Genomic DNA, 22725 nt, shown 5'->3' with positions numbered 1-22725 from the left:
GAGCCCAGAAATGCAGCAGCCACTGCTGCCCTTTGGGTCTTGCCTGCCCTTTTTGGGGAGCCACTGGGGAGCCCTGGTGCATGGCTGCCTCCTGAGTGCTTCCCCGCTGACCTCTGCCTCTTCTCTCCGCAGGGAGCTCAACGGCAACAACATCACGCGGATCAACAAGAATGACTTCGCTGGCCTGAAGCAGCTCCGCGTCCTGTGAGTTCCTGGCGAGGGGCCGGCTGCCCCGGCCTTGGCGGGCGCCGCGCTTGGCTTGTGACCCCTCCTGGGGCCAGTAGAGATGATGCCAAGCCTTTTGGTGGGCATCTGCTGGTGGGGCTGGAGGACGTCTGTGTTGGGCTGAGCACGGTGGGCTTCCAGCTGGGAGGGACTGGGGAGAGAGAGGCCGGGTTGTGTTGAGGGGATGGCAGGAGCGAGGTGGCCCTGGGTCTGGAGGAGCATCAGGGACCATGCCGGTGAGACTGGTAGCTGGGGACCACCTTTCTGGAAAGCTGACCCCTTCTCTCCACAGGCAGCTGATGGAAAACCAGATCAGCACGGTGGAGCGTGGGGCGTTCGATGACATGAAGGAGCTGGAGCGGCTGTGAGTGCCCGGGCGTGGAGGCGGGTCGGCGAGGGGCCGCCGGGTTTAGTTGCGGAAAGCATCCTTTCCCTTTTGCCTTAAACCATAATATATCAGTGCCGCCTGACTTCAAACAGCTTCTCTGCTGCATGGTGGTGGTATTTTACAGTGTGGGAAGCAAACCTATTTCTGTTTCTATAGATCTTAAAGTCCTTTCTGATGCTTTTGAGGTGAGGGGCAGGTTAAACACAAATCACTCTCACTGTTATCAGCTGTGTCCCGTGTGTTAGCGAGGGAGCTGTAAGTTCCAGTCCAGTACTCAGTAAAATAGCTCAGCAGTTTAAAAATCCTGAGCTGCTCGAGCAAATACGAGGAGCTGAGTGAGCAGCAGGTTAACAGCGCAGTTAAGCAGCAATCAGCAGTTAACAGCTTGGAGTCCTGTCTGCATGTAATTACAATATTGTGAGTAAGTCTATTAATGCCCCGTTGGTTGCCCCCGCCTGGGAGTGCCCTGAGCAGGACAGGGGTGTCCTTGCCAGGTGGGATGCTCTGCTCTAATGGCCCCTCTGAGTGAGCCAAAGTGCCCCAGCTGTGCCCGGAGCTGCCAGCTGGGTTGCAGAGGGGGTGATTGCTTTGCCCCTGAAACCCTGACCCTTTCCTCCTTCCCTGCAGACGGCTGAACCGCAACCAGCTGCACACCCTGCCCGAGCTCCTCTTCCAGAACAACCAGGCGCTGTCACGGCTGTAAGTACCCTCCATGCTGGCAGGGCTCCCCTGCCTGGCCGTGGCGCGGGCTTACTTGTGGGGCTGCTCGGGGCTGCCGTGGGGTTTGGAGGGGTGCTGACAACCCAGGAGGGTGCTGCTTCTGGGGGGTTGTGCTGGTGGTTACCGATGTCTTGTCCCAGTGAGCACCCGGTGTGTGGCAGGGGGATGCACCCTGTTTCTGAGCAACCCGAGCATGCAGCATGGCAGGGAATCAGCTTTGCCTTGCAGAAGACCTGAGACCAGTGCTGTTAAAGACTGCGTTAAACATCCTTGCAGTGCGTGGGGACGTGGAAGGAGGTGCTGGCAGTTTGGGCTGGGGCTGGCATCTCCGAGCTGGACTGTGCCTGCACAGTGCCAGTTACAGAGGTGCTGCAAGCCCTGCGGCCTCCTCCCTGGGTGCGGATCACAGGCAATGGAGTGGGGTGCCCTTACGCCCTAGACCAGGTTGTCATGGAGGGAGGGTGGAAGAGGATGTCCCCAGGGGGGTCACGTCCTGCCCAGGGACCTCCGCAGGGCATGGGGAGCCCCATGGTCTGGCTCAGGAGCTGCCTTTCTGCCGGTGTCTGGAGCAGCCTGGGGAAGGAGGGGGAAGCCCTGCCTGGGGCAGATCCAGCCCCTTGTGCCTGCTGCCTGCTCCCTGCGCAGCCCTGCCTGTCCCCGTCCCTGCCTGTCCCTCTGCACTGCAGAAGCACCCCCAGGGACTGTCTCTTGTCGTGTGAGCCCCAGCTCTGCAGACCCCTCTGCTCCTCCTCCCTCCGTGCAGCAGCAGGCTGCCTGGGGAGGGCTGCTGGGGTTTTGATAAATATTCTCTTTTCCATATTGGCTTTCCCTTGCCTGGGGCTGCTTTGTGTGGGCAACAGTGCTGTTGGCAGTGCCAGCATTGTTCAAACTGCAGGAAATCCTCTTAACAAAGCCTTTACCGCTCTCAGCTATGTCAGGTACCCACGTACATTGGGAAGGGGGCTGTGAGGAGGAGAGGGTGCGTACCAACCTGGGGTGCTCTCCATCGCTCAGAGAAGATGCTTACACCCTCTGGCTGATTTGCAGTGCTTAGGAGCAAGGCTGTTGTGGCCAGGACATGAGGTCTCCGCTTACTGCATCTTGTATCTCTGTTTCTCAGCTGCGAAATGAGGATGCCAGGTCCCTCCCAGGGCAGGGTAGGAGTGGATGAAATAACTGAATGGGCTGAGACAATGTCAGGACAAGCATGGCCATGTCTGGGGCCAGGCAGCCCTGCCTATGCAGGCAGTCTGTGGCTGAGCCATTTTGCTCAGTGGCGATGCCAGTTTCTTCCGACAGTGCCAGGGAGTCAGTCCCGGAGTCCAGCCGGAGGCGGTGTAATGAAGGGTTAAAACGCCATGTGGGTTGCCAGCGTGGGATGTGTGAAATGGTGGACCTGTGCCAGAGATGGGCCTAGGTAATGGCAGCTGATAGCACAGGCGTTCAATTAATTATCAAATGGCATTTGTTGAGCTCAGCTGTGCCGTATCGTGGCGCCAGCAAGGGCCCATCCTCCTCCAGCCGCCCATTGCATAACAAAAACACGGTTGAGAGAATTATTTTACAAGCATTAATGTTTCCCTTCTAATCTCTAGATTTAATAGCAGGCTCTTTCATAAAGCAAACCCCAACAGTTCACTGGGGAGATGCAGCAGGGCAGCCTCCCGGGCGGGCGGTGCAGTGTGCCCCGCCGCAGCCCCCAGGCTCACGTGGAGCCGGGGCTGTGCCACAGTGTGCACGGGGCTGTACGCACCCTTGCACGGTGTGCATGGGGCTGTACATACTGCCGTGGGTGAGGAGGGGTGTGCAAGATGCTCCTTGCAGCCACCCCATATGCAGGTGCGTTTCAGCCTCCACCTGTTTCTTTACTGTTGCTCCCCACGATGTGGTGGTTGTTTTGAACCTATTCCCTCCTGCCCTGCCTTGAAGCTCTTTTCTGACCATCTCTGCTGTGACAACCGCTGCCTGGACACCAGCACCCAGAGCTTTTCTTGTGCAATGTGGGGCTGTGTGAGCAGGCTCAGATTTTTGCAGCCCCTCATCTATAGGAGGTGCCATGTCTTGGGGAGCTTTGATGCACACCCGGAGCAGAGGGTCCCTGTGACGTGCTGCGGGACTGGGAGGGAGGACGCACTGAGCTGCCTGCCCTCCCTGTCTGCAGCACGTTACTCCACATGCTGCCTGCGTTAGTGAGGACAGGGATGCGGTGCTGGGGTCTGCCCAGAGAGCACACCAAGACCTGCTGCCCTGGAAGAGCCTCAGGTGCCGCGTCTGGGCAGCAAAGCCCTGCATGCCGGAGGACCTGCTGCTCCCTCTCCTTGTGGCTGCCCGTTGCTGAGATGCCCACGGATGGTTTGGGGGGGACAGCAGAGCAGGGGGTGCCCAGGGCAGATCTTGTCTAGACACACCGTCACGCTGGCTTAGCAGGAGGTGGGATCTGGACCTGTGCTAGTCTGGCCGGTGCGGGAGGTCATAAGGATGCTCTTAAATTGCTGCAAACCTGGCTCAGGCTACAGGGATATGAGTCAGTGGGGAGCAGGTTTAAACTAAATTGAAATCAGCTCGCCTTGAACTGAAATCGGAGCCTCTCCACCAGGCTTTGTGCTTATTTAACTGCTGAAATGGATCTGGGGTGGCCCCACTGCTCAGTGTCCCCTCCCTGCCCCAGAGGCAGGCTGGGATCTGTGCTGGTCAGGGTGGGATGGGATGAGATAAGATGGGAAGAGAGGGCTCTTACCAGCACTGTGCTCTTCCAGATTTCCAGCAAGCAGTGCCTGTGCAGGCTTCCCTATGCCCTGGCTGCTGTGGCCACCCACAATGTGCTCCTCGAGCTCCTGGGGTACCTGCTAGGTACTTGTGTCCTCACACCTTGCTACTGGGAGGTCTTGAATTAGCAGAAATGGGCTGAACGAGTCGGGCTGGGATCTGTTTAGCTGGGAAATGAGGCTGCCGGGTCTGGCAGGTGGGCAGCTGAAGCAGAAAGCCAAGGGTGGATGCAGGAACCAGTGGGGGTTGCTTAGATGGATACCTGGGTGCTGGCCTGGCTGGTCCAGCCTCTTCTGGCCTTAGTCTTGATGCATCTTCAGCAACGCCTCGGTAACACAGCAGCAGGTTAAGGCAAGTCTGTTGAATATGGGGTATGTGATACCCATGGAGCAGTTTTCCACTGTACCTCGAGCCTCATGGAAATATCTCACAAGCACAGAGGAGGACCTTGGGCTCGGGTCGGGATGGAGAGCTGTGTGTCCGCCTCCTGGGTCTGAGTGTCAAAGCCTAATCCACGTCGGTGGTGCTTTGTGGTCTCCCAGCCCGGCTTGAGCTGCAATTAGTTACTCAGAGCTGGGCTATAAAGAGCATTTGTGCATCAGGATAATGGAACGGGTTTGAGTTAAACCTGATCCGTCGGGGCTTAAATAAACTGGGGAATGGCAGGAAAGGGCCAGTGGAAAGCAAACCTCAAATGAGGGTGTGGGGGAGGTGAGATGCCTGGAGAGGAATGTTTTCCCCTCGGTATTTGGGAATACTGAGCTGACGCCTGCCCGGAGCCTGTCTCTGTCTGAGATGGTGGGGTAGGGGGGCCGTGCCAGTGCCTCGGCAGCAGGGCCGGGAGGCAGGAGGACTCTCCGCATGGCCTCCCTTATTTATATCCGCCATAACGAGCGGCTAACTCATTAAGCAGTCCTGGTGGCTGGAAATGGTGCTGATCTGAGGTTTCGCTGGAGAGCGCCTGACCCCAGTGACCCCATCTCAAACTGGGTTTAATTAAACTGTCAGCACTGGACGGAAGAACAAAGTGTCGTGGGCTTGGGGGGGGCCGGGTCCCCTTCACAGCTCACTGGGGAAGAGCGGGTCTCCTGTGAGGTGGAGGGCTGGTAAAAAAATGGATGTTTCCCTCCATTGAGGAAAATTACCCGTGTGAGAAGGTGACCTCTGCTATTGCACTGCCCAGCACTGGTCCCCAGTGCCCTGCAGATCTTGGCTCAGCACCAGTGCCAGCAGACCTCACTTCAGTATCTCTTCTGAGCTGGCAGGAGGTTATTTTTGTCCTTGGTTTCCCTTGGGAGCAGGAACCGAAGCCCTTGAGTTTCTGCTCCCTTGGGAGGGATGGGGGAAGGATGGGAGAGGAGTTTTGTAGCCCTGTCTCTCTTCTCTCCCCACCTCCCCTTAAAACCTCTTCCTGAAGCTGTTTCTAAGCCCCTTTGGGGGTCCTGGGTGGGGGATGCGAGGAGGAGAGAGGAGGCTGGGATGGCCGTAGCAGCAGGGTGAGAACAGAAACGCTGCTGGCGCATCATCAGGGAGGCAAAGACGTGGGCTGTCGAAATGTGCTAAAGGCGGCCAGGATGGCTATAAATAAATAGTTTTCTCCAAGGGAAGCCGAGCTGGCATGAGGGAAGAGAGGAGCGGTGGGTGCTCGGCCGCGGGGAGCTCTGGGGAGATGCTCCCGCAGGGGAGCAGCAATCCCGGCTGGATGTATCCCCCTGGGAGCGGCCGCCCAGAGGCTTCCCTCGCCGAAAGCTGCAGCAGCCGCCCTGTGCTTAGCAGACTGGGAGCTGAGAGAGGATGAGCAGAGAGTGGGGGAAAAAGGTCTTGTCTCCAGAAAGAGGAAGATTTAGGACATGGGCCGTGGCCTGTCGGTTGCTGTCGGACCCATGCCAGCAAAAATGGTGGAGGAGATGGTGCTGCATCCCAGCTGGCAGCCAAGCCCAGGGGGAAGGGCCGGCGGTGCTGCTCTCCCGTCTGTAAGGGCAGGGGCTCCCTGGAAACAGCATTAACATCTCAATCAGGACTGGTGGCTTTCTGAGCCGGGGACATGTGAAATGCTGTAGGAGCTGGGGGGGATTGTCATGCTCCTATGAGAGTCTCCTCCTGCAGCCAGAGCCTGCGGAGGAGTAGTGACGCTCTACACTTACTTCTGTCTGGGAGCTGAGACAGGGAGCAGGGGCTGATCCAGACCCGCTCTGGACCTGGGGTATTTAAATATCTGGGTGATGAGGGAGTTTTGAGCTGTTGCAGCGAGCACCGCAGCTAGGTGTGCTGTCCAGGCAGGAGGGGTTACATTCTGCTCTGGGGCTGGTTCCTCGCATCATCCCTGCATCTGGCCAAACCCAGCCCTAATTGCCTTTAGAAAAGCAGGCAGAGAAAAATGGAGCAGTGCTAAATAACTTGAGAAAATGCAAATGACATCCTTCAAGAAGGAGAGGACCATGACCATGCGGGAGGAAGCTGTGAGCTGAGTAGTAGCAAAACAGGGTGACAAGTGAAAAAGGAGCTGTCGGAGAAAGGAATAACAAAACAGGCCCCGCTCGGATGGGGCTGGCTGTGCGTGGGAGGTGTTGCTTGCGAGACTGTACCAGTGACCGTTCCTTTGGCGCTGCACTGGGAAAACCCCCAGATAGGAAAGGGAGAGATGGAGAAACGTCAGGACAAAAACCGCGTGCTCGGTGGTGGCTGGGTAGAGGAGCAGTCCCGTGCCCCCATGGCAGGTGGCCGTGCCGGTGCCGGGTGGGAGGTGTGGGTGCGGGGGGATGCTCGCTAGGGGATGTGGGTGCCACAGCTCTGCTCCCCTCCCAGCCGGGGGGACTCGCCTGCCTGAGCCCTGGTTTCGATCTGGTGGGGGATTTTTCGTGCCTGCCTGTGTGTTGGCTTCCTGGAAATCCTGCCGCGGTGGTGGGCTGGCTCTGGCTGCGCGCCGGCTCTCCTGTGCCAGACACCCGCCCCGTCCTCCCACGGCCTCTCCTGTTGGGGTTTTGGCTGAAGTTCGCTACCTCCAGCGAGGTTTTGTGCTTGTTCTGCAGCCGGCGAGCTTGGCGTGCGCCTGGGAGCCTGCAGCCGCTGCGTGGGAAGGGGCCTGCGGGCACGGCGTTGTGTTTTCATCTTTCCGTGCTGGAGCACGGTTGCTTCGGCTCCCCAGGCATGTGCTCCTTTGCTCTTTGCACAGATGTGTACATGCTGCTTCTTGGTGTCTCTGTGCAGAGGTCCATGGTCCGAGAGCAACGTGCCAAGGTCGGGAGCAGAGAGAGGCTCCCCCTGGAGCAAACCTCCCCTTCCCCAGCACCCCCTGTTTCTGTCCCAGCTCCCCACTCCGGCAGCATCCACCTCCCCTTGCCAGGCGAGGGCCAAGTGTCCCTGCTGTCACCGTGCCCATGTTTCGGCCGTTGTCCCCTCCACTCCAGGTGCTGTACCCCCTTGTGCTCCCCGACAAAGCCCCTTCTGTCGGGGATAGAGCAGGGCTGGGGGGGCCGGGCTGGGACATGTCCCCCCGAATACCAATCAGAAGGGGGAGCCTGTTTACACCGGTAGCTGGGGGGGTGGCTGCGGGGTCTGCACGCTGCAAGACCCCCCCACCAGCTGGGGGGACAGGGAGGGGGAAAGGAGGCCTCGCCGCAGCCCCCGGGAACAAAGAGTCAGTGTGGCTCGTGACAGCTCTAAGGAAACGCAGGGAAACAAATGTGCCACTAATAGGTGGGGAGGTTACCTAGGAAAAGATGCTGCCAGGCGGGCGGGCGGCCAGTCCCCTCCCCGGCGGGCTGGCAGGCGGCGAGGGGCTGGGGCTGGCACCCCCAGCCTCGGGGGGCTGCAGCAGGGCCAAGCCCAGGCGGGGTTGTGGTCCATGCCTGGCGGGGCATGCCCTCGTGCTGCTGTCTCTGTGGGGACAGCATCCTTACGGGCGCAGTAGGACATCTCTGGGGTTTTGTGCTGGGTGTCCCTGTTGGGGATGTGGCACCATTGAGCAGGGAGCTGCTCTCTGCTTGCTCTTCCTCTTTTTCCTCCATTGTTAACGTGCCACAGACCGCAGCTTTTTTTTGGGGCCCCGAAAAGACTCCTTAGGGGATCCTGAGTATAGCCAAGCCTCAAAGCCTCATGAATTAAACACTTGTTTAAGACATTTTTATATTTAAGCGCTTCCATAAGCTTTTTGGGACCTGACTCATGGTCTGCAGAGGCACAGGAGCAGCAGGGTGAGGGTCACTGCGATGCCCCAACCTCCCTCCGAGCAGCCTCCCCCCTTGCTTCCCACCAGCCTGGGCCCCCTCGCACCGGGGTGACGGTGCAGACCATGCACGGGGGCGCCCCGGCCCCCGGCTCTGTTCTGCGCCATTATCCCGCTGGCGAGCCGGGACTGCCAGGAGCGGGCATTGCCAGCCGGCTGCCTGGAGATAATCTGCCCCCTCCCTCCACGCACCCCGTTGTGCTCCTGACCCATGGCCGGCTCTGGCTTTCTGGGTGTTGAGCTGCTTCCAAGGTTTCCCTGGCAATGCGTGGGGTCGAGCCCTGCTCCCAGGGCTCCCTCCTCGAGCCGCTGGCTCCGCTGGGTGCACCTTCCATCTTGCTTTGGGTGCAGGCTTGGATTTGACTTTCTTAACGTTATTAATGCCAAGGGGTCTGGGTCCGTAGTGAGGTGCAGCTTCCAGCCCCCTGCCCCTTTCGGCAAAGTGCCCCCCTCCGCGTGCCATTGCCCTGTGTGGAGCATCCCTGCCTACCTCTCTGGTGATCCCTACCGCACTGGCAAATGGTAATTTGCAACCTGAAGGAAAAAAATGATGGAAAATCAAGTCTTCCTAATGCTGGGCAGCAGTGCTAATTACACAGCTATTAAAACACAGGGGAATTATTTATTCCCTCCCCGCCTTGCAGCTCATCGCCTGCATTGTGCCCCATTCACCCCTCGGCCACCTTTGGCCCCCTGAAAGAGTTAAAAGAGCACTCGGAGGAGCTGATCCCATACATTTTGGGAGCAGAATAAAGGCATTTCCTTCCTCCTGTTTTCACAGCTCAGATAGTAGAAAGGTTCAAAGTACTTTTAACGAATCGTGAGCAGAATCAGCCTTTGGTAATTTGAGTTCCAGGATGTGGAGGAAAAAAGTCTTATGTGGTGATTTTAGGGTAAGTTATAACATGGTCCCCCTGCATGTGTATCCCACAGACGTGTTAATGTGCAGAGCCAGATAATTAACCTGTGTTTGCTGGTTGATCCTCCCATGGGTGGGTTCTGGACCCCCTTATCTCTCCTGCTGGGACTGCCATGAATAAAAGCCATCAGCAGTTTCCAGCACCGCTTCCGACAGATACCTGCAAGGGTGCCTGTGCCGCGTCCCTTCTTTGCTGGTCCCGAGAGGCCTGTGGTGCTGTCGGCATCGGTGCTGGACCACGCAGCCTGCAGCCCCAACACCAGCAGCTTGGCTTGGTGGGCACTGGCACTGGCTTCTCGCCCCAGCAGGCTGCCTGGGGCAGCGGGATGCTTTACCCACTGCAGTAGGTGGGTAATTTTCCCGGTGCTAAAGTGCCGTAAAGACCAAACAAGTGAGTGAGGAAGATGCCCCTTCTCATGCCTGGGGGGTTTCCTGGTGCGGCAGGGCTTGTAGGCATTGCCAAGGGGAAGCTGTCCCCCCCCGGCAGGGATGGGCTGGGGGCATCCCAGTTTGGAGAGCCTCTTTCTCCGTGTGTGCCGATCGGCATCTGGGCACAAGCGCAGGGCAGCTGCCTGCGTGAAGAAACCCGTCCAGCAGTGTGTTGGGGGTGGGTTTGGAGAGGTGGGGATTAACTTCCCAGATTCTCATCTGTGTTAAATTAATTATCATCCCAAGCTTATCCTCACTTAACCAGCAACACGCAGACGTCTGTGGTTGGGACCCCCACTGCCCCACCAGAGCTAAGCAGCATATGGATTAGGGGGTCTTACCGGCTGCCTCCCCCGGCCCCTCCATGGTTCTTGCAGCCCCCTTTGCCCCCGGAGGCTTCGGTCCCCGTTTGCGTCTGTATTTCCCTTCAGGACAGGAAAAGCTGGATTAATTTTTACTGCTCCCAAGGGAGCTGTTGGTAACCAAAGACGTCTCGCTGTCTTGTTTTCTGTAAATGGGGAGGCAGGAAACGGCAGGGATGGTTTAAAATGGTTTCCTCGCCCCCTCCTTCTCCCCGTCTGGCCCTTGCTGCCCCTCCGATGGGGGATGGCGCTTGGGACAGAACTGCTTGGAGACAAAGTCACTCAGACTTTTTCCAGGCCCTGGGGCTGGAGGAGAGAGGTTTCTCCGGGAGGTGCAGGTGGGAAGAGCTCGACCATCCTCTTGAGTGTTTGGGAAATGATAATTTTGGGATCCTACGGAGGAGGAGTGAGGGGCGTTAGCCCTGTTGCACGGACAGAGCATTAAATGTGGAAAGCATAGGAAAAGCTCCCCAAAAGTGCCTCTCACCCTGGAGCTGGGAAGTCCTCCATCCCCAGACCCCTCCCATGACAGAACGGGGAAAGGGACCCAGGAGTCCTGGCCCTGCATCCCCCCCGCCACCTTCCCATCCCCAGTACGGTGCTCAAAGGGGCTTTTGTCCAGCTCCGAGCCCCACAGGTGGGTGGGCGCTTCATGTCCCCCCCCCCCTTTACCCCTGGGCTGGGATGCTTTTTCCCAGGGGCCGCTGTTGTCCTGTCGCTATGCGACGCGGGCTTGCGGGTCACCTCGGCAACGGGAAGCCTGGGGATGCGGGTTGGGGGTCGACCCCATCGTGGGACCTTTTTGGGATGTTTGCCTGGGGGCTGGTGATCCCACTTGCTGCGGACCGGCACGTACCCAGCAAAATGCGCGGCCACGCGTTTTGCTGGGTACGTGCCGGTCCACGGCAAGCACGATGGAAGTGTAAAATCGGTGCGTGCCATGCTGGTGCACGCATGGCACAGGGTGTAGGGTCAGGGTGCAGGTACCTGGCATCAGGATTTCACCCCAGGGATGCTCCGTTGCAGATCCTCTCCATTGCGCAGCCATGCTATTACTGCCCGGCAATTACTGCCGGCGCTATTAGTTACTAATCATAGGGATGAAGCTGGGGTGGTGTAGCAAGGGGGGGGTGGATCTGTGCTTGTGGGGTAAACGGGAGCAAGCAAGTGAGGAGTAGGTAGGGGAGCTGGCTGCATTCCCGGGACTCGGCGGCATTTCTAGCTCTTGCTGTCCGACCGGAGGCATTTCCACCTCCCGGCATTGCTGTCCCGCTCCGGCTCGCTTGTTCTCTTCCCCACGGGCACAGCGTGTTGCTCATTCCTGCATCCTACGATTTCACAGCATCCCCGCAGCCGGGTGTTAATGAGATTAGACCCAAGCTTTAAGATGTCTCTCTCTATCCTTTGCCATCCAATTACACAGCCCGCATGGTATCTGATTGCCTGCGAGAGGGGAGGACTGGGGCTGGCTGGGATGGGAGGATGCAGCTGGTCTTTCTGGGTATCAGCCCCGCCGTGCCGAGTGGTTTTCTTTCTTTTCTTTTCTTTTCTTTTCTCTTCTCTTCTCTTCTCTTCTTTTCTTTTCTTTTCTTTTCTTTTCTTTTCTTTTCTTTTCTTTTCTTTTCTTTTCTTTTCTTTTCTTTTCTTTTCTTTTCTTTTCTTTTCTTTTCTTTTCTTTTCTTTTCTTTTCTTTTCTTTTCTTTTCTTTTCTTTTCTTTTCTTTTCTTTTCTTTTCTTTTCTTTTCTTTTCTTTTCTTTTCTTTTCTTTTCTTTTCTTTTCTTTTCTTTTTTTTGTTTTTACTCCCCCCTTGGCTTTGAGCTGCTTCGTTTGGCTTTTTCATCGCTTCTCGATGTGGCGGCTGGGCAGAATTTGTTTAAATTAACTGCTTGAATGGCAGCGTTTGTGTGTGTTGGTGGGGGGGAGCGCAGACAGCACCAGAATGGATGAGGGGGATTAAAGGTGCCTAATGGGTTCCAGATGGGCATCCTGGACTGGGAAACACCCCCGCAACCCCAACCCCAGCCAGGAGCTGCTGGCAAGGAGCTCGGGGCTGGGAGCTGGGATGCTACAGCGGGTGGCTGCCTGGCTTTCCCGTGGCAGGGTGGCCACTCTGAGCGTGTGCCCATGGGACTGGGGTGTCCTGAGGCTGCCGGGGTGCTGGGGTGAGCAGGCAGATGCACTGCAGGAGGCACATTCCCTGGCTGGCCCGGAGCACGGGGTGCAGCAGGCTCCGCTCTCCCCACTGCAGGCTCTGGGGATGCGGGGCTGGGGACAACCGCTGCGTGCTGGCTTTCAGAGGTGCCTCAGCTCTGTTGTTAGCTGACATTGCAAATACAGCTCTCTGCAGCAGCACCACTGGAGCAGCAGTTTCTGCTCAGCAGTCTTGGCTGCAACGTGAGGAATGATAATATTTAGTCTTTGACACCCTCCCCCTGGGATCTAGGGTACCTCGGGGTGCTCACTCAGTCTAATGTCCCTGCTGCTGCAGACATCAGTGGGTTTTTTTCTTATTTACAGATAGAAAACTGAGTCTCAGAGAGAGGAGCTAAACTGCCTGCGTGGCCCTGTCAGTTGCATTTCCCAGAACTGTAGGGATTAGAGACATGGTGACAGCCCTCCCCAGCTCTCCAAGGGCTGTGCCTCCCACCGATGGCCAGATTTCTCCTCCAGACCTGCTACATGGTGGCAGGGCTGCATTTTCTCAGCCTGTCTGGTGGCAGTGCCTGGCTTGGAAGCACGTCAGTCCCAAGCGAGATGAAGTGTGCAGGAGCGAAGGGCTGCTGGGCAGCGGTGCCGCTGGCGGGGACGGCAGGCAGGGTCATTGCTTTTGAATTTTATTAATGGCTGAGAGTGGGAGCGGGACATAAGCTGTGAGCTGGCTGGCTGCTGGGAACATCACCCGTGCTGTAGGACGCCTCATCATTTCGTGGGGGATTTAAGCTTCTTAGGGGAGTGGGCTGCAGAAAAGCCTGTCAGGTTTAAGGGGAGTGAGCATCGAATGGTACCTTTTGCTACTGAAAGCTGGAAAAGCCCTGTTCCCGACGGGAACGAGCCCACTCACCCTGCAATGGCTTTTTGTGAAGGCAGCTGTTGGCTCCGGTGTGTCTGGCTGCATCCAAGCAGATGGCCAAGCCAGGGGATGAGGCAAGGCACAGGAGAGGAGACCCACAGCAGCGCTCCTGATCCAGAAGGGCTGCGGCAGAAGGTGGGGGCTGAGGAGGGTCCGGGCGGGGTGGCAGGGGGCCATGCGGGGCGGTTGGGAAGCACTGGCCAGCCTCCCTCACCCGCTGACCCTCGGCCGACGATCTGTCTGCCAGCCCTCCTGGCCCATCCTTGGCCCCATGTTCCCCCCCCCCGGCTCTCATTTCCTTCCACAAATATTGAGAAAATAAATAGCGCGGTTGAAAGGGGATGTCCCCGCATCCCTCCGCACACAACCGCCTCCCCGGGGAGCCGCACAGGTGGTGACCCCGCATTCCTCAGCCCAAGGGTTAACCGGAGAGAAAGCAAATATTGGCTTCTCCTGGGGCTGCCCCAGCCTGTGCCTGTGGCCAGGGCTGCCTCTTGCCTGAGGAAAGGGGCTCCCGGGGCGGGCAGCTCCCCATCTCTGGCAGGGGTGGTTGCAAAAACCCGGCTCTTTGCCTGGGTAGCATGAGGTCCTTGCCGTGGTCTGAGCCCGCTTCTCGGGGCAGGAGGTGCCCTGGCACAGTGGGGACAGGCAAAGCCATGTGGGTGACGAGTTGGAGGGTCAGCCTGTGCCGGGCACTGGCTGCGGTGGGCTGGGGGCACGGCTGGTGTGCTGCCAGGGCTGCCAGCCCCTCTGCCTGTCACTGCATCTGCACCCGGCGTGCACTTCTGTGCCTCGAGGAATTGAAGGCACACGGCTGGAAAGGCCTCGTGGCCGCCCCGTGGGAAGCTCGTGTGTGCGGTGCCGATGGCACGAGCCCAGTGCTGCCAGCTCCCACCACCACTGTCTGCCCCTCTCAGCTGGGGTCCTCCCATCCCCCTTCGGCCCTGTACGTGGTTTTGCGGCCCAGGAGTGACTCCATGAAGCGTGGAACCCATGTTGATGCCAGGAGCCTTTGCAAGCCCCCTGCTCCCTGGGGCAGGATCTGGCCTCAGCGGGGTCCAGCAAAGTGCATCCTCCCTCTCCCCCATCCTTCTTCACTCCCTCCATCCCGGTCTCGTCTCTTAGCAACTGCCCCTAGCCAGGACCTGGGCTGTGCAGGGAGGGCTGTGACACTTTCCATGCATCAGTCACTTTGCCACCTGGAGAGTGACAGCGAGGTCGTTAACCCCTGCGGCACTGATTGGGCCGAGGCACGGCGAGCAATGATGGAGCATCCCTGCGACGCCTCCGCCCGGGTAGCAGGCGGCTGCTCTGCCTCCAGCTTGACACCGATCCCTGCTACAATAATGATACGGGCGGCAATCAGGGAGGAATTAAAGGATAATTAATGCCAATCCACATGGAAAATTGCTCTCGTCAAACAAACCTGATATCATTTTTTTTGATGAGCTGACAAATTGGGTTGATAAGTAGCGACTGTGCTGACATGATATACCGAGACTTCTGCAAGTCATTTTACTCTTGCCTGGAGGATATTGCAATGAAAACATTAATATTCTGTAAAAATCAGTGTAGGATTTCTGACAATGTGCTTCACTAGTAGACTTCCCGGGGGAATTGCAGCGGTTGCCTTTCTGGCAGGGTGCAGCGGGGCTGTGATGATGATGAACTGATGTTCACCACCTCTGCAGAGCCATGGTGGTCTTGGGATCTTCGGTGGCAATATTGACTTTTGCCAACCTCCCCCCAAAGTCTCCTGGCCTCTTGTTGCCTCCTCCTGCCCTGCACCAGCCGAGGGTGTGCGGTGAGCTGGGTGGTGTAGGTGATGTAGCCGGGGAAAAAGCCACCTGCACCGTCATGGAGCTTGGTTTGGAAGAAAACATGAACCGATAGGTGAAAGGAGCTGGGCTGGTGCTGTCGGCAGGATGCCGGTCCAGCGGGATGCTCCGCCTGAAACACCTGCGCTGAAAAACATCCTCGTGCAAGGTCATGCAGCTGGGGAAAAAAAAATGTAGGTCACAGTTACAAGACGGGGAACAGCGTCTGGGGACGCGGCTAAACCGAAAAGGGCTTAGCAGCCGTCGCGGCAGCCTGCTTTGGGATGCGGGCTTCCAGCGCTGCAGCTTGGGGAGTGATGGATGAGCAGAGCAGCTCAGGGTACCGGGGGCTGGAGGGGGGTTGCTGTTTTGGGGGGCAGCAGGGAGGCCTCTGCTGAGCATCGTTTCTGCTTCAGGGCCCATGGTTTAGAGAGATGTTGGGAAATTAGAAAGTGCTCAGAGAGGAAGTGCAGGATAATTGGAGGTCTGGAAAACCTGCCTTCCAGTGAAAAGAATTAAAAAGCTCAGCGTATTTAGTGTATGCAAGAGGAGGTTAGGCGAGGATTTTATCCCCGTCTCTGCGTACCTGCATGGGGAGAAGCCTGGTTGTAGGCACCTCATTAATTCTGTAAAAAAAGAAAAGAAAAAGAGAAAAAGCGTAAAATCATTCAATAGCTGGAGGCTGAAACAAGACAAATTCAGAATAGAAATAAATTTGGCTTTTTCACCACAGAGAGCAGTTAACCATTGAACACTCAGCTGGGAAGAGGTGGACTGGACGTCCTTTAAAGTTGCAAAGGAGATCGTACTTCTTCCCTGATGGTGAAAACGGGAAGGGATGGGGTTGGAGCAGGAATCCCAGGGAGGGCTCTGCATCTGGGCCGGGTGCGCACAGGCATCCCCGTGATAAAGTGTCCCCTTCTGGGTGATGGATGGCACCCCACCCGCCGTCCCTCTCTGGGCACTGGGGACATCAATCCAGCGCCTCCACCCCAGGCCAGGACCTTAACTGCTCGCAAAGCCCCTGAGCATCCCTGCTCTGCGAGGCTGGCTGAGCAAAGCTGGCTGCGGAGGCTCTTCTCCATCCGGGACGATGCGAGGCGACGTCTGAGCGGGCACATCTGCTGGTGGGGACGGGGCTGCTGCGGCCGGGGGGCTGCTGGGGGGGCTCCCAGGCTGCCCCTGCTGCTCTCAGCCGGGCCGGGGGAGATCCACTGGCGCCGGTCTTCCCACGCTCTCCCCAGGGGATGCTCAGCCATGGCCTTCCCGACCTCTGCGCTGCAATCCTGTCTGAGCATCTCAAGCGGAGTTATGTTTTACTAGCACGGTAAAAGGGAAAGACGTCTTTGCTTTAATTTTATGAGCTACAAAGTACCTTGCCTGGTTAGGCACTGGCTGAGCTTTGCAAGGTCTCTGGCTCTGAATTCACAGGGCAAATAGTGGTGGTGGTTGAAGATGCCATCTGTCCCCTACGCCGCTCCCTTGCCCATTGCAACTGCTCTTCCTCCAGTGCCCCCATCTCCACAGAGCTGGGCAGGATCTGCTCCTCTCCTGTTCCCAGCCCTTTGCAGAGAGATGCCAGCAGTGACCCTGACAGTGAGACCAAACTGGAGTGCTCCCGGGTTGTCCGGCCATGGGGTTTTCCTGCCTGCCGGTCCCTTGAAATTGTACCTGGGACAGTGAGAAGGTGAAAGCTGGCTGTAGCTGGGGATGTGGCTCTGGGAAAGTCCAAGCCTGGCTGCATGTTTGGGGGTAATGCGTGCAGAGCGGTGGGATGCTGCGGGGAGCTATCGGTGCCCCCGTGAGTGGGGCGGTGTGTGCAAACGCCCGTGTGCCCTCACAGCCTGCCGACCCCTGATCCCCCTGTTGTAGGAATGTCTTTACGTGCTCTGGGAATCTTTGTGCTCCTGTCCTTGCAGCCTGCCACTGCTGGGCCTGGGTTCTGTGCTTTTACTTCTTTTTTTTTTTTTTTTTCTCCTTTTTTTTTCCAGCCTCTTTCACAAAGACACCTATTCTCCCCCCGTGCCCCGGGGATTTACACAGAAAGCTCACCCTCAACACAGCAAAAGAAAGGCCCGGGCGCCCGGGAGAGGAAGCTCACACAAAATGCGGTGTGTGGCTCTTTGTGTCCCCTTTGTAATTCCTCTGCACAATGAACTGCCCTGGCCACCCACCAGCCCCGGGGTACCCCCAGGTGCCCTGTCCGCCGTGCCCCCTGCCCCGATGCGGCAGCGGGCAGAGCTGGGGATGCTCCTCGCTGGGCAGCCGAGAGCGCGGCTTTTGTGCTCGGGAGAGGGGAAATTTGGGCAGGATGGAGACCGCCATGTTCCCGCAGCAGCAAAAAGCCCCCTCGCATCCCCACCGGCCCCCGGGCAGAGCGCTGGGGGGGTCCCTCCAGCAGAGCCCTTCAGTCAGCCCCCCACTCTGATGGCTTTTAACATGCTAATGACCCTCTCAAGGGCAGGAGCGGCTCTGTGTAAAACCCATGTTCAGCCCTCGGTCATGGACATTTGCTCGGAGACACAGTGTTAAATATTTATCCTCCCCGCCTCCCCCCGACTCCGCAGGCATTAACAATAGTGATCGCAGCCGTCCCCTTCCCCCTCACCGGGAACATGTGGCTCCCGGACCATGACAGCGAACGTTATCGTTTGTACCTGTGAATTATTGATAAGGTATAAGATAGTTCTTGCAGTGAAAAAATAATGAGTGGGAGAAGCTGTTTGCAGCCTGGTGAGGCAGGCGCTGCTACAAGCCCTCTTCTCTGGGGGCAAAATGGGCGGTGGGACCCCATTCCTGCCGGGCCCCATCTGCCAGCTGACCGCGCCAGCCCTTAGCAGCATGCGGCCGGCACCGGGCTGCCTTTGTGCATGGCAGCTCCTCTCTCGGCCTGGGTCTGGCTGGCGCCTGTCCCCTCCTGGCTGCCCGCTGCCTTCCCCGGGGGAGGTGGGCAGCTGCCCGACCTCCCCAGCCCCACGCTGCCTGCAGCCTCCCGCAAGCCGGGGGAGGCTCGCTCAGGCAGCTGCCTGCGGGTCGCCGAGGTGAGTGGGGATGTCCCAGCTCCGTGGGTTGGCTGCCCACCCTGCGGTGCCTTGGCGGCGCAGGGGCAGGTATTGCCTGTCTCCGCAGATGCCGTGGCTCCAGTGAGCAGATGGGGTTTAGTCTGGGAGAGACTTTCAGCTGGCAGGGCTGGGGGGCTCCGGAGGTCTCCAGAGGCTGGAGGAGGGAGAGTGGTCCTCGGTCCTTGGCTTTTTGGCCACCAACGCGTGCTGTCCTTGTGCCCTAATCTGTCCCTGGAAAAGGGGGATGAGGCTGCTGAGTCCTTGGAAAGCAGGTGGCAGCCCTGGAAGGGGGTCTGTTCCCCGGCTTAGGGCTGTACTTTGGCTGGGAGCTGAACTCAGCGCATCCATCCCCTGAGCTATGGAGGTGAGAGCCTGTCCCGGAGAGCCCCCAGGTCCGCCAGCTCTGGAGGGTCTGGGCTTCGGCTGCGCTTCAGGGCTCTGGGATGCCACGCAGGAGGGTGCAGATGGCTCGGGGGATATCTTGTCGTCGGTGGCGTGGGCAGTCCGATTAAAATCAGGGTGCCTCTTTGAGCCAGTTTAAAGCCTGGCTTTGATGTACTTAGACCCTCAACCCTGCTGTGTTTTGCCGGGAGAGCATTAGCAGGAGAGCCAGGGCATTAGCGTGCGGAGCCTGGCCCAATTTGGGGTTACACATCTGCATCCCTGGGCTGGGAGCGGACGCTGGACCCACCCCAGGGACAGTGAGGGCCTGGGGGGAGCATGGCCGGGATGAGGCACCCTCGTTCCTTGCACAGAGCCCCCCACCGCGCTCCGGCAGCACCACCCCTCCCCAGGAAGGGGCTGCCCAGACCTGCCATGCACCGACATCAGGTGTTGCTTTCCCAAAAATTTGTCTGAATCCGGTGTCCCAGACTCCAGGGATGCAGGATGTGCTGTTGTTTCTGAAGATGCAGGAGTGCCCGGGAGGCAGAGCAGCCCCTGCCCATCACCTGCCGCAGCCTGGGCCACAGCCGGTGGCTGCCCGGGCAGCACTGCTCCCCACCTCCTGCCCTGTTCATGGCTCCCAGTAGTGGCTATGGGGCTGGGAGGATTCCCACGAGCCGCCTGCCTCCGTGGCTCCCTCGCTGGGTCTCCTGGGGGAAGGGGGAGGTGTGGGGTGCTCTTGAGCACTGCAGGGGGAGGTGGATGTCTCATGCTGTTCCTGGGCGTTGGCACTGCCACTGTCCCTTTCTGTCTGTCCTGAATGCTTTGGATACTGATTTTAATTGCACACTGCAGTAGCAGAATTGCTCCCAGCCTCCAGTTTCTGTCTTCCTCCCTGCCTAACCTCCCCAGAGTGCTCCTTGGGTTGTGTGCCCAAGGAGGCATTTCTGGGTGAGGAGCATTGCACTGGTCTATCCACCGGCCACAAAAGATGGGCTGGACTCCTGGAGGGGCCGTGTCCCCCCCTCTGCTTCTCCCCAGGGCACTGCTTTTCCAGGTGTGCTGGTGCAAAGGCGGGTGAAAAATGACACTGCTAGGGCAAAGGCTTGAAAGTGAGAATTAAGGAGGGATTAAGAGAGCACGCGTGTCTGCAGCGTGTCTGCACACTGGTGGGTGTGTGGACGTGATGGGGTGGGTGATGGGTTGCAATACATGTGCCGCAGTGTGTATGGGCCCAACAGGAGATGCTCCCAGGCAGTGCGGCAGTGTGCGGAGAGCCCCTGGTCCAGGGGTGCTCCAGCATCGGGCAGCGTTACCCCTGAGTACAAGCTGCAGCACGGGAGCTGTAGCAAGGAAGGGGCCAAGCTCCCACTGTGGCAGAGCATCCCTCAGCAAGCGATTGATCCCGGCGTTAAAGGCTCAGGGAGCGTGAGCCCTCGACTCCCTGCTCACCCTCCCGCTCCCTGATTTGCCTCCAGTTGTGCAGCAAATACAGGCCAGGCCACGCAGATATCAACTTTGAAGCGTGAATTTCAAACGCTCCCTCTGTCCTCATCCCCTCTCTGGTGTCTGATGGGAGGCACGGAGAGCGGCAGGAGCACCAGGCACATGAAACAGCCTCGTTCAAAGCCCGGCACTGGGGCTCCCGCTTGCACGCCGAGTTGAGTTTGCAGGCAATTACCTGGTGGTGTTCCCTGCCTTTGCTCCTGGCCTTTTCCCTTGCAAACCGCCTGCTCTCTGCTTTGCTTTTAGGGGAAGAGCCTGGCACCAGAGCAGCTAAGAGCTGCCTTGGGCTGGGCTCCTGCCTGCAGGTTACGGTGGGGGATGCTGCAGCCCTGCTGTGCCCATCCCATGGTCCCCACGGCTCCGTCTCAGCCCTGAATTGGGCTCACACCGAGCCGGCGTTGAGGATGAAGGCACAGAAGCTTTCTGTGCAGGGGGCAAAGCAAGGCAGTGGTGCTCTGGCCTCATTCAGAGCTGACACATGAGGATGAGGCCAAACCCAAGCCCTTTTCTCTCCAGCTGCTTGCTGGCTAGAGGGGTGCAATGAAGATGGCTCATCCCGCGCTGGATCCCCGGGTGCTACAGGATGCTCGCGTGCTCAGCCGCAGCTGGGGCTGTGTGTGCGCGGGGAGGATCCGGCCCCTTCCCTGTGCGAGGCAGAGGCGAGATGGCGTGTGTGAACTTGACTGCACAAGACATCAAATGCGCTGCAGTTGGATGGAAATTGGCTCTCGGAGCTCCTTTCTTCTGGCACTGAGCAGCTCCCCGCTCCGGCTCCCCCCTTGGCAGGTGGATGGGCTGATAATATGAGGAATCGCTTGCTCCCCTCCAAGCCATGGTGCCTGGGATCTCATCTCCAGGCTCGCCTACAATTTGCATTAATGTTTACTTAACTAACCGGGAGCCCTCTTACATCCCAACTGCCTTTGCTGGGGGGCTCACACGGCTCATGGGGGTGGAAGGACCAGCAGAGGCGTTTCTGGGCTGCCTCCTTTGTGTTCTGGGAATCTCCAACCCTCAGAAAAAAACCCTCTTTGCCAGAAGAATGGGCCCTTCTCCCAATTTACTCGAAAAGGTGTCCTGGATTTCTGCCCAGCCAGGACCCTGCATTGTTCCCGGGCAGGATTTCAGTGGGGGAGCCGGCTAATTTGCAGTATTTTACATATCTAATATGTTGTCAGAAATGCTTTTAAATCCCTATAATATTTAATTAGGAGGCAGCTTTTGGGCATTAGGCAGGAATGGGGCTGTCTAGTTATTGGCGATTTCATACCCGTGAAGGTAATTAAGTTAAGTAAAAGCTGGAGGCAAGCTCTGATGCACGCATCCACCCCATTTTTGAGCTGCTCTGGGATGCAGCGTGGTTGATGCCAGTTGTCTGGCCTCGGAGCGGTGTGTACCCATCCAGCGCTGCTGCCGGGCTTTCCCCCTCCATGGGGCGAGGGACAGCTAGCTGTTCCCCATGGCAGGGACCATGCCCAGCCCGCAGTCCCGGCTGGAGCAAGACATCTCCCACCACGGTCGGGTCTCCAGCCACCTCCCGTGGGGCTCTGACACCTTCTTGGGCCCGTGATGTGCTTGTCTCCCAAACCTGGTATTTTTAATCTCAAAACTGAGCTGGGATCTGACAAAATATGAATCATCCAAGAGCTGTAAGAGCGGGCAGAGTCCCTGGCAGACTGGGGTGTATTTTTAGCCTGCACGTGTTGGAATTTGATTGTTTCCTAGGGAAAAAAAGATGTTTTCAGATCTGAGCGCCTAGCTCTGGCCATGCTGGGAGCCCTGCTACCGGCTCTGCATTGCATTGCCTGCCTTGAAAGAGAAGGTTTATGGCAGCGTGGGAAGGAGGACGAGGGTCAGGCTGTGCTGCACAGCCCCTGCTCGCCTCTCCCAGCGCAGAGACTGTGCTGGGGGTCCGATCCCTGCCCTGTACCCACCGCCGGGAGCTCAGGGGTGCTGGCATGGGCACATGCATGCGACCAGGGGTTGGCTGCTCACCCTTCTGCTGGCCCAGGCCAGCAGCCGTGGCTTGGGATAGCAACACCTGGAGCTGGTCATGGCTGGGGCACTCCAAGGAGCGTGGGTGTCTCTGGGGGCATCAGCACCCAAAGCTGCACCTGTAGCCCGGCCATGCTGCCATGTCCTTGCACACATGGCAGTGATGCATGGCACGTATCCCTCCCTGGGCTGCCCTGATGTGGTTCCCACTGCATCCTGTGGTGGGGTCCCAGCCTGCGATGCCCCCGCTGTGAGACAGGGCTCCCTGGCCACCCACCTCCCTCCGAGGGGGCTGATATCTGCCTGGCTGTGCCGACGTGGTTCTCTCCCCCTCTGTGGGGTTTGCAGCCAGGACCCCACTGTTCGGGAGATTTCATCCCCCCTTTAATCTTGGCGGTTGGAAGTCGGGGAGCCGATAATGATGAAGGAGTGTAAATGTCAGCAGGAAACCAGCTTCAATCAGAACTGTTAAAAATAAACCCGCCAGGCCTGCTCTAGCAGGGGTAATCAGCCTCGGCAGCTCCTCTCCCCGGGTCCTAGAGCACGAGCCGCAGCCGTGCCGAGCGGTGCCAGGCCACCCGAGCAGCTGCGCTGGAGGCTGGCTGCAATGTTAGCAGATCCAGCTCCGGCCAGCAGCTCCCCTGGAGCTGGGAGGAGCGAGCCCCCGCGCCGGCCGGGGTGCAGGGTCCCGTCCCCTCGCCCCGGACGCACCCTGGCTCTCCCCTTAGCAGGAATCCCCATTGCAATCCCAGCTGGGCTTGAGCTAAGTTTTAAATGGAAGAGTGTAGCATGGGAGAGGGGCGCAGAGGTGAGCTGCTTCTGGCGCGCGTATTTTTCCTTAGGGATCCCCACAATC

At 58.4% G+C, this 22725-nt stretch overlaps 1 protein-coding gene across 1 annotated transcript in view; it reads left to right on the top strand.

The window, feature by feature from the left end:
- SLIT1 (slit guidance ligand 1) overlaps positions 1–22725 on the top strand; it is a gene marked incomplete at both ends in the record, with an annotated part of 62069 nt that overhangs the window by 12386 nt on the left and 26958 nt on the right. Inside the window, 3 exons of the mRNA XM_082311048.1 lie at positions 133–204; positions 518–589; positions 1241–1312. Of these exons, the coding sequence (XP_082167174.1) occupies positions 133–204; positions 518–589; positions 1241–1312 (216 nt within the window). The remainder of the gene's footprint in view (positions 1–132; positions 205–517; positions 590–1240; positions 1313–22725) is intronic.

This window comes from Platalea leucorodia (genome assembly GCF_965183815.1).
Source record: "Platalea leucorodia genome assembly, chromosome: 4".
In the NCBI taxonomy this organism is placed as follows: domain Eukaryota; kingdom Metazoa; phylum Chordata; class Aves; order Pelecaniformes; family Threskiornithidae; genus Platalea; species Platalea leucorodia.
The sequence above is the reverse complement of the archived record's forward strand: the minus strand, read 5'-3'. Positions and strand labels throughout refer to the sequence as shown.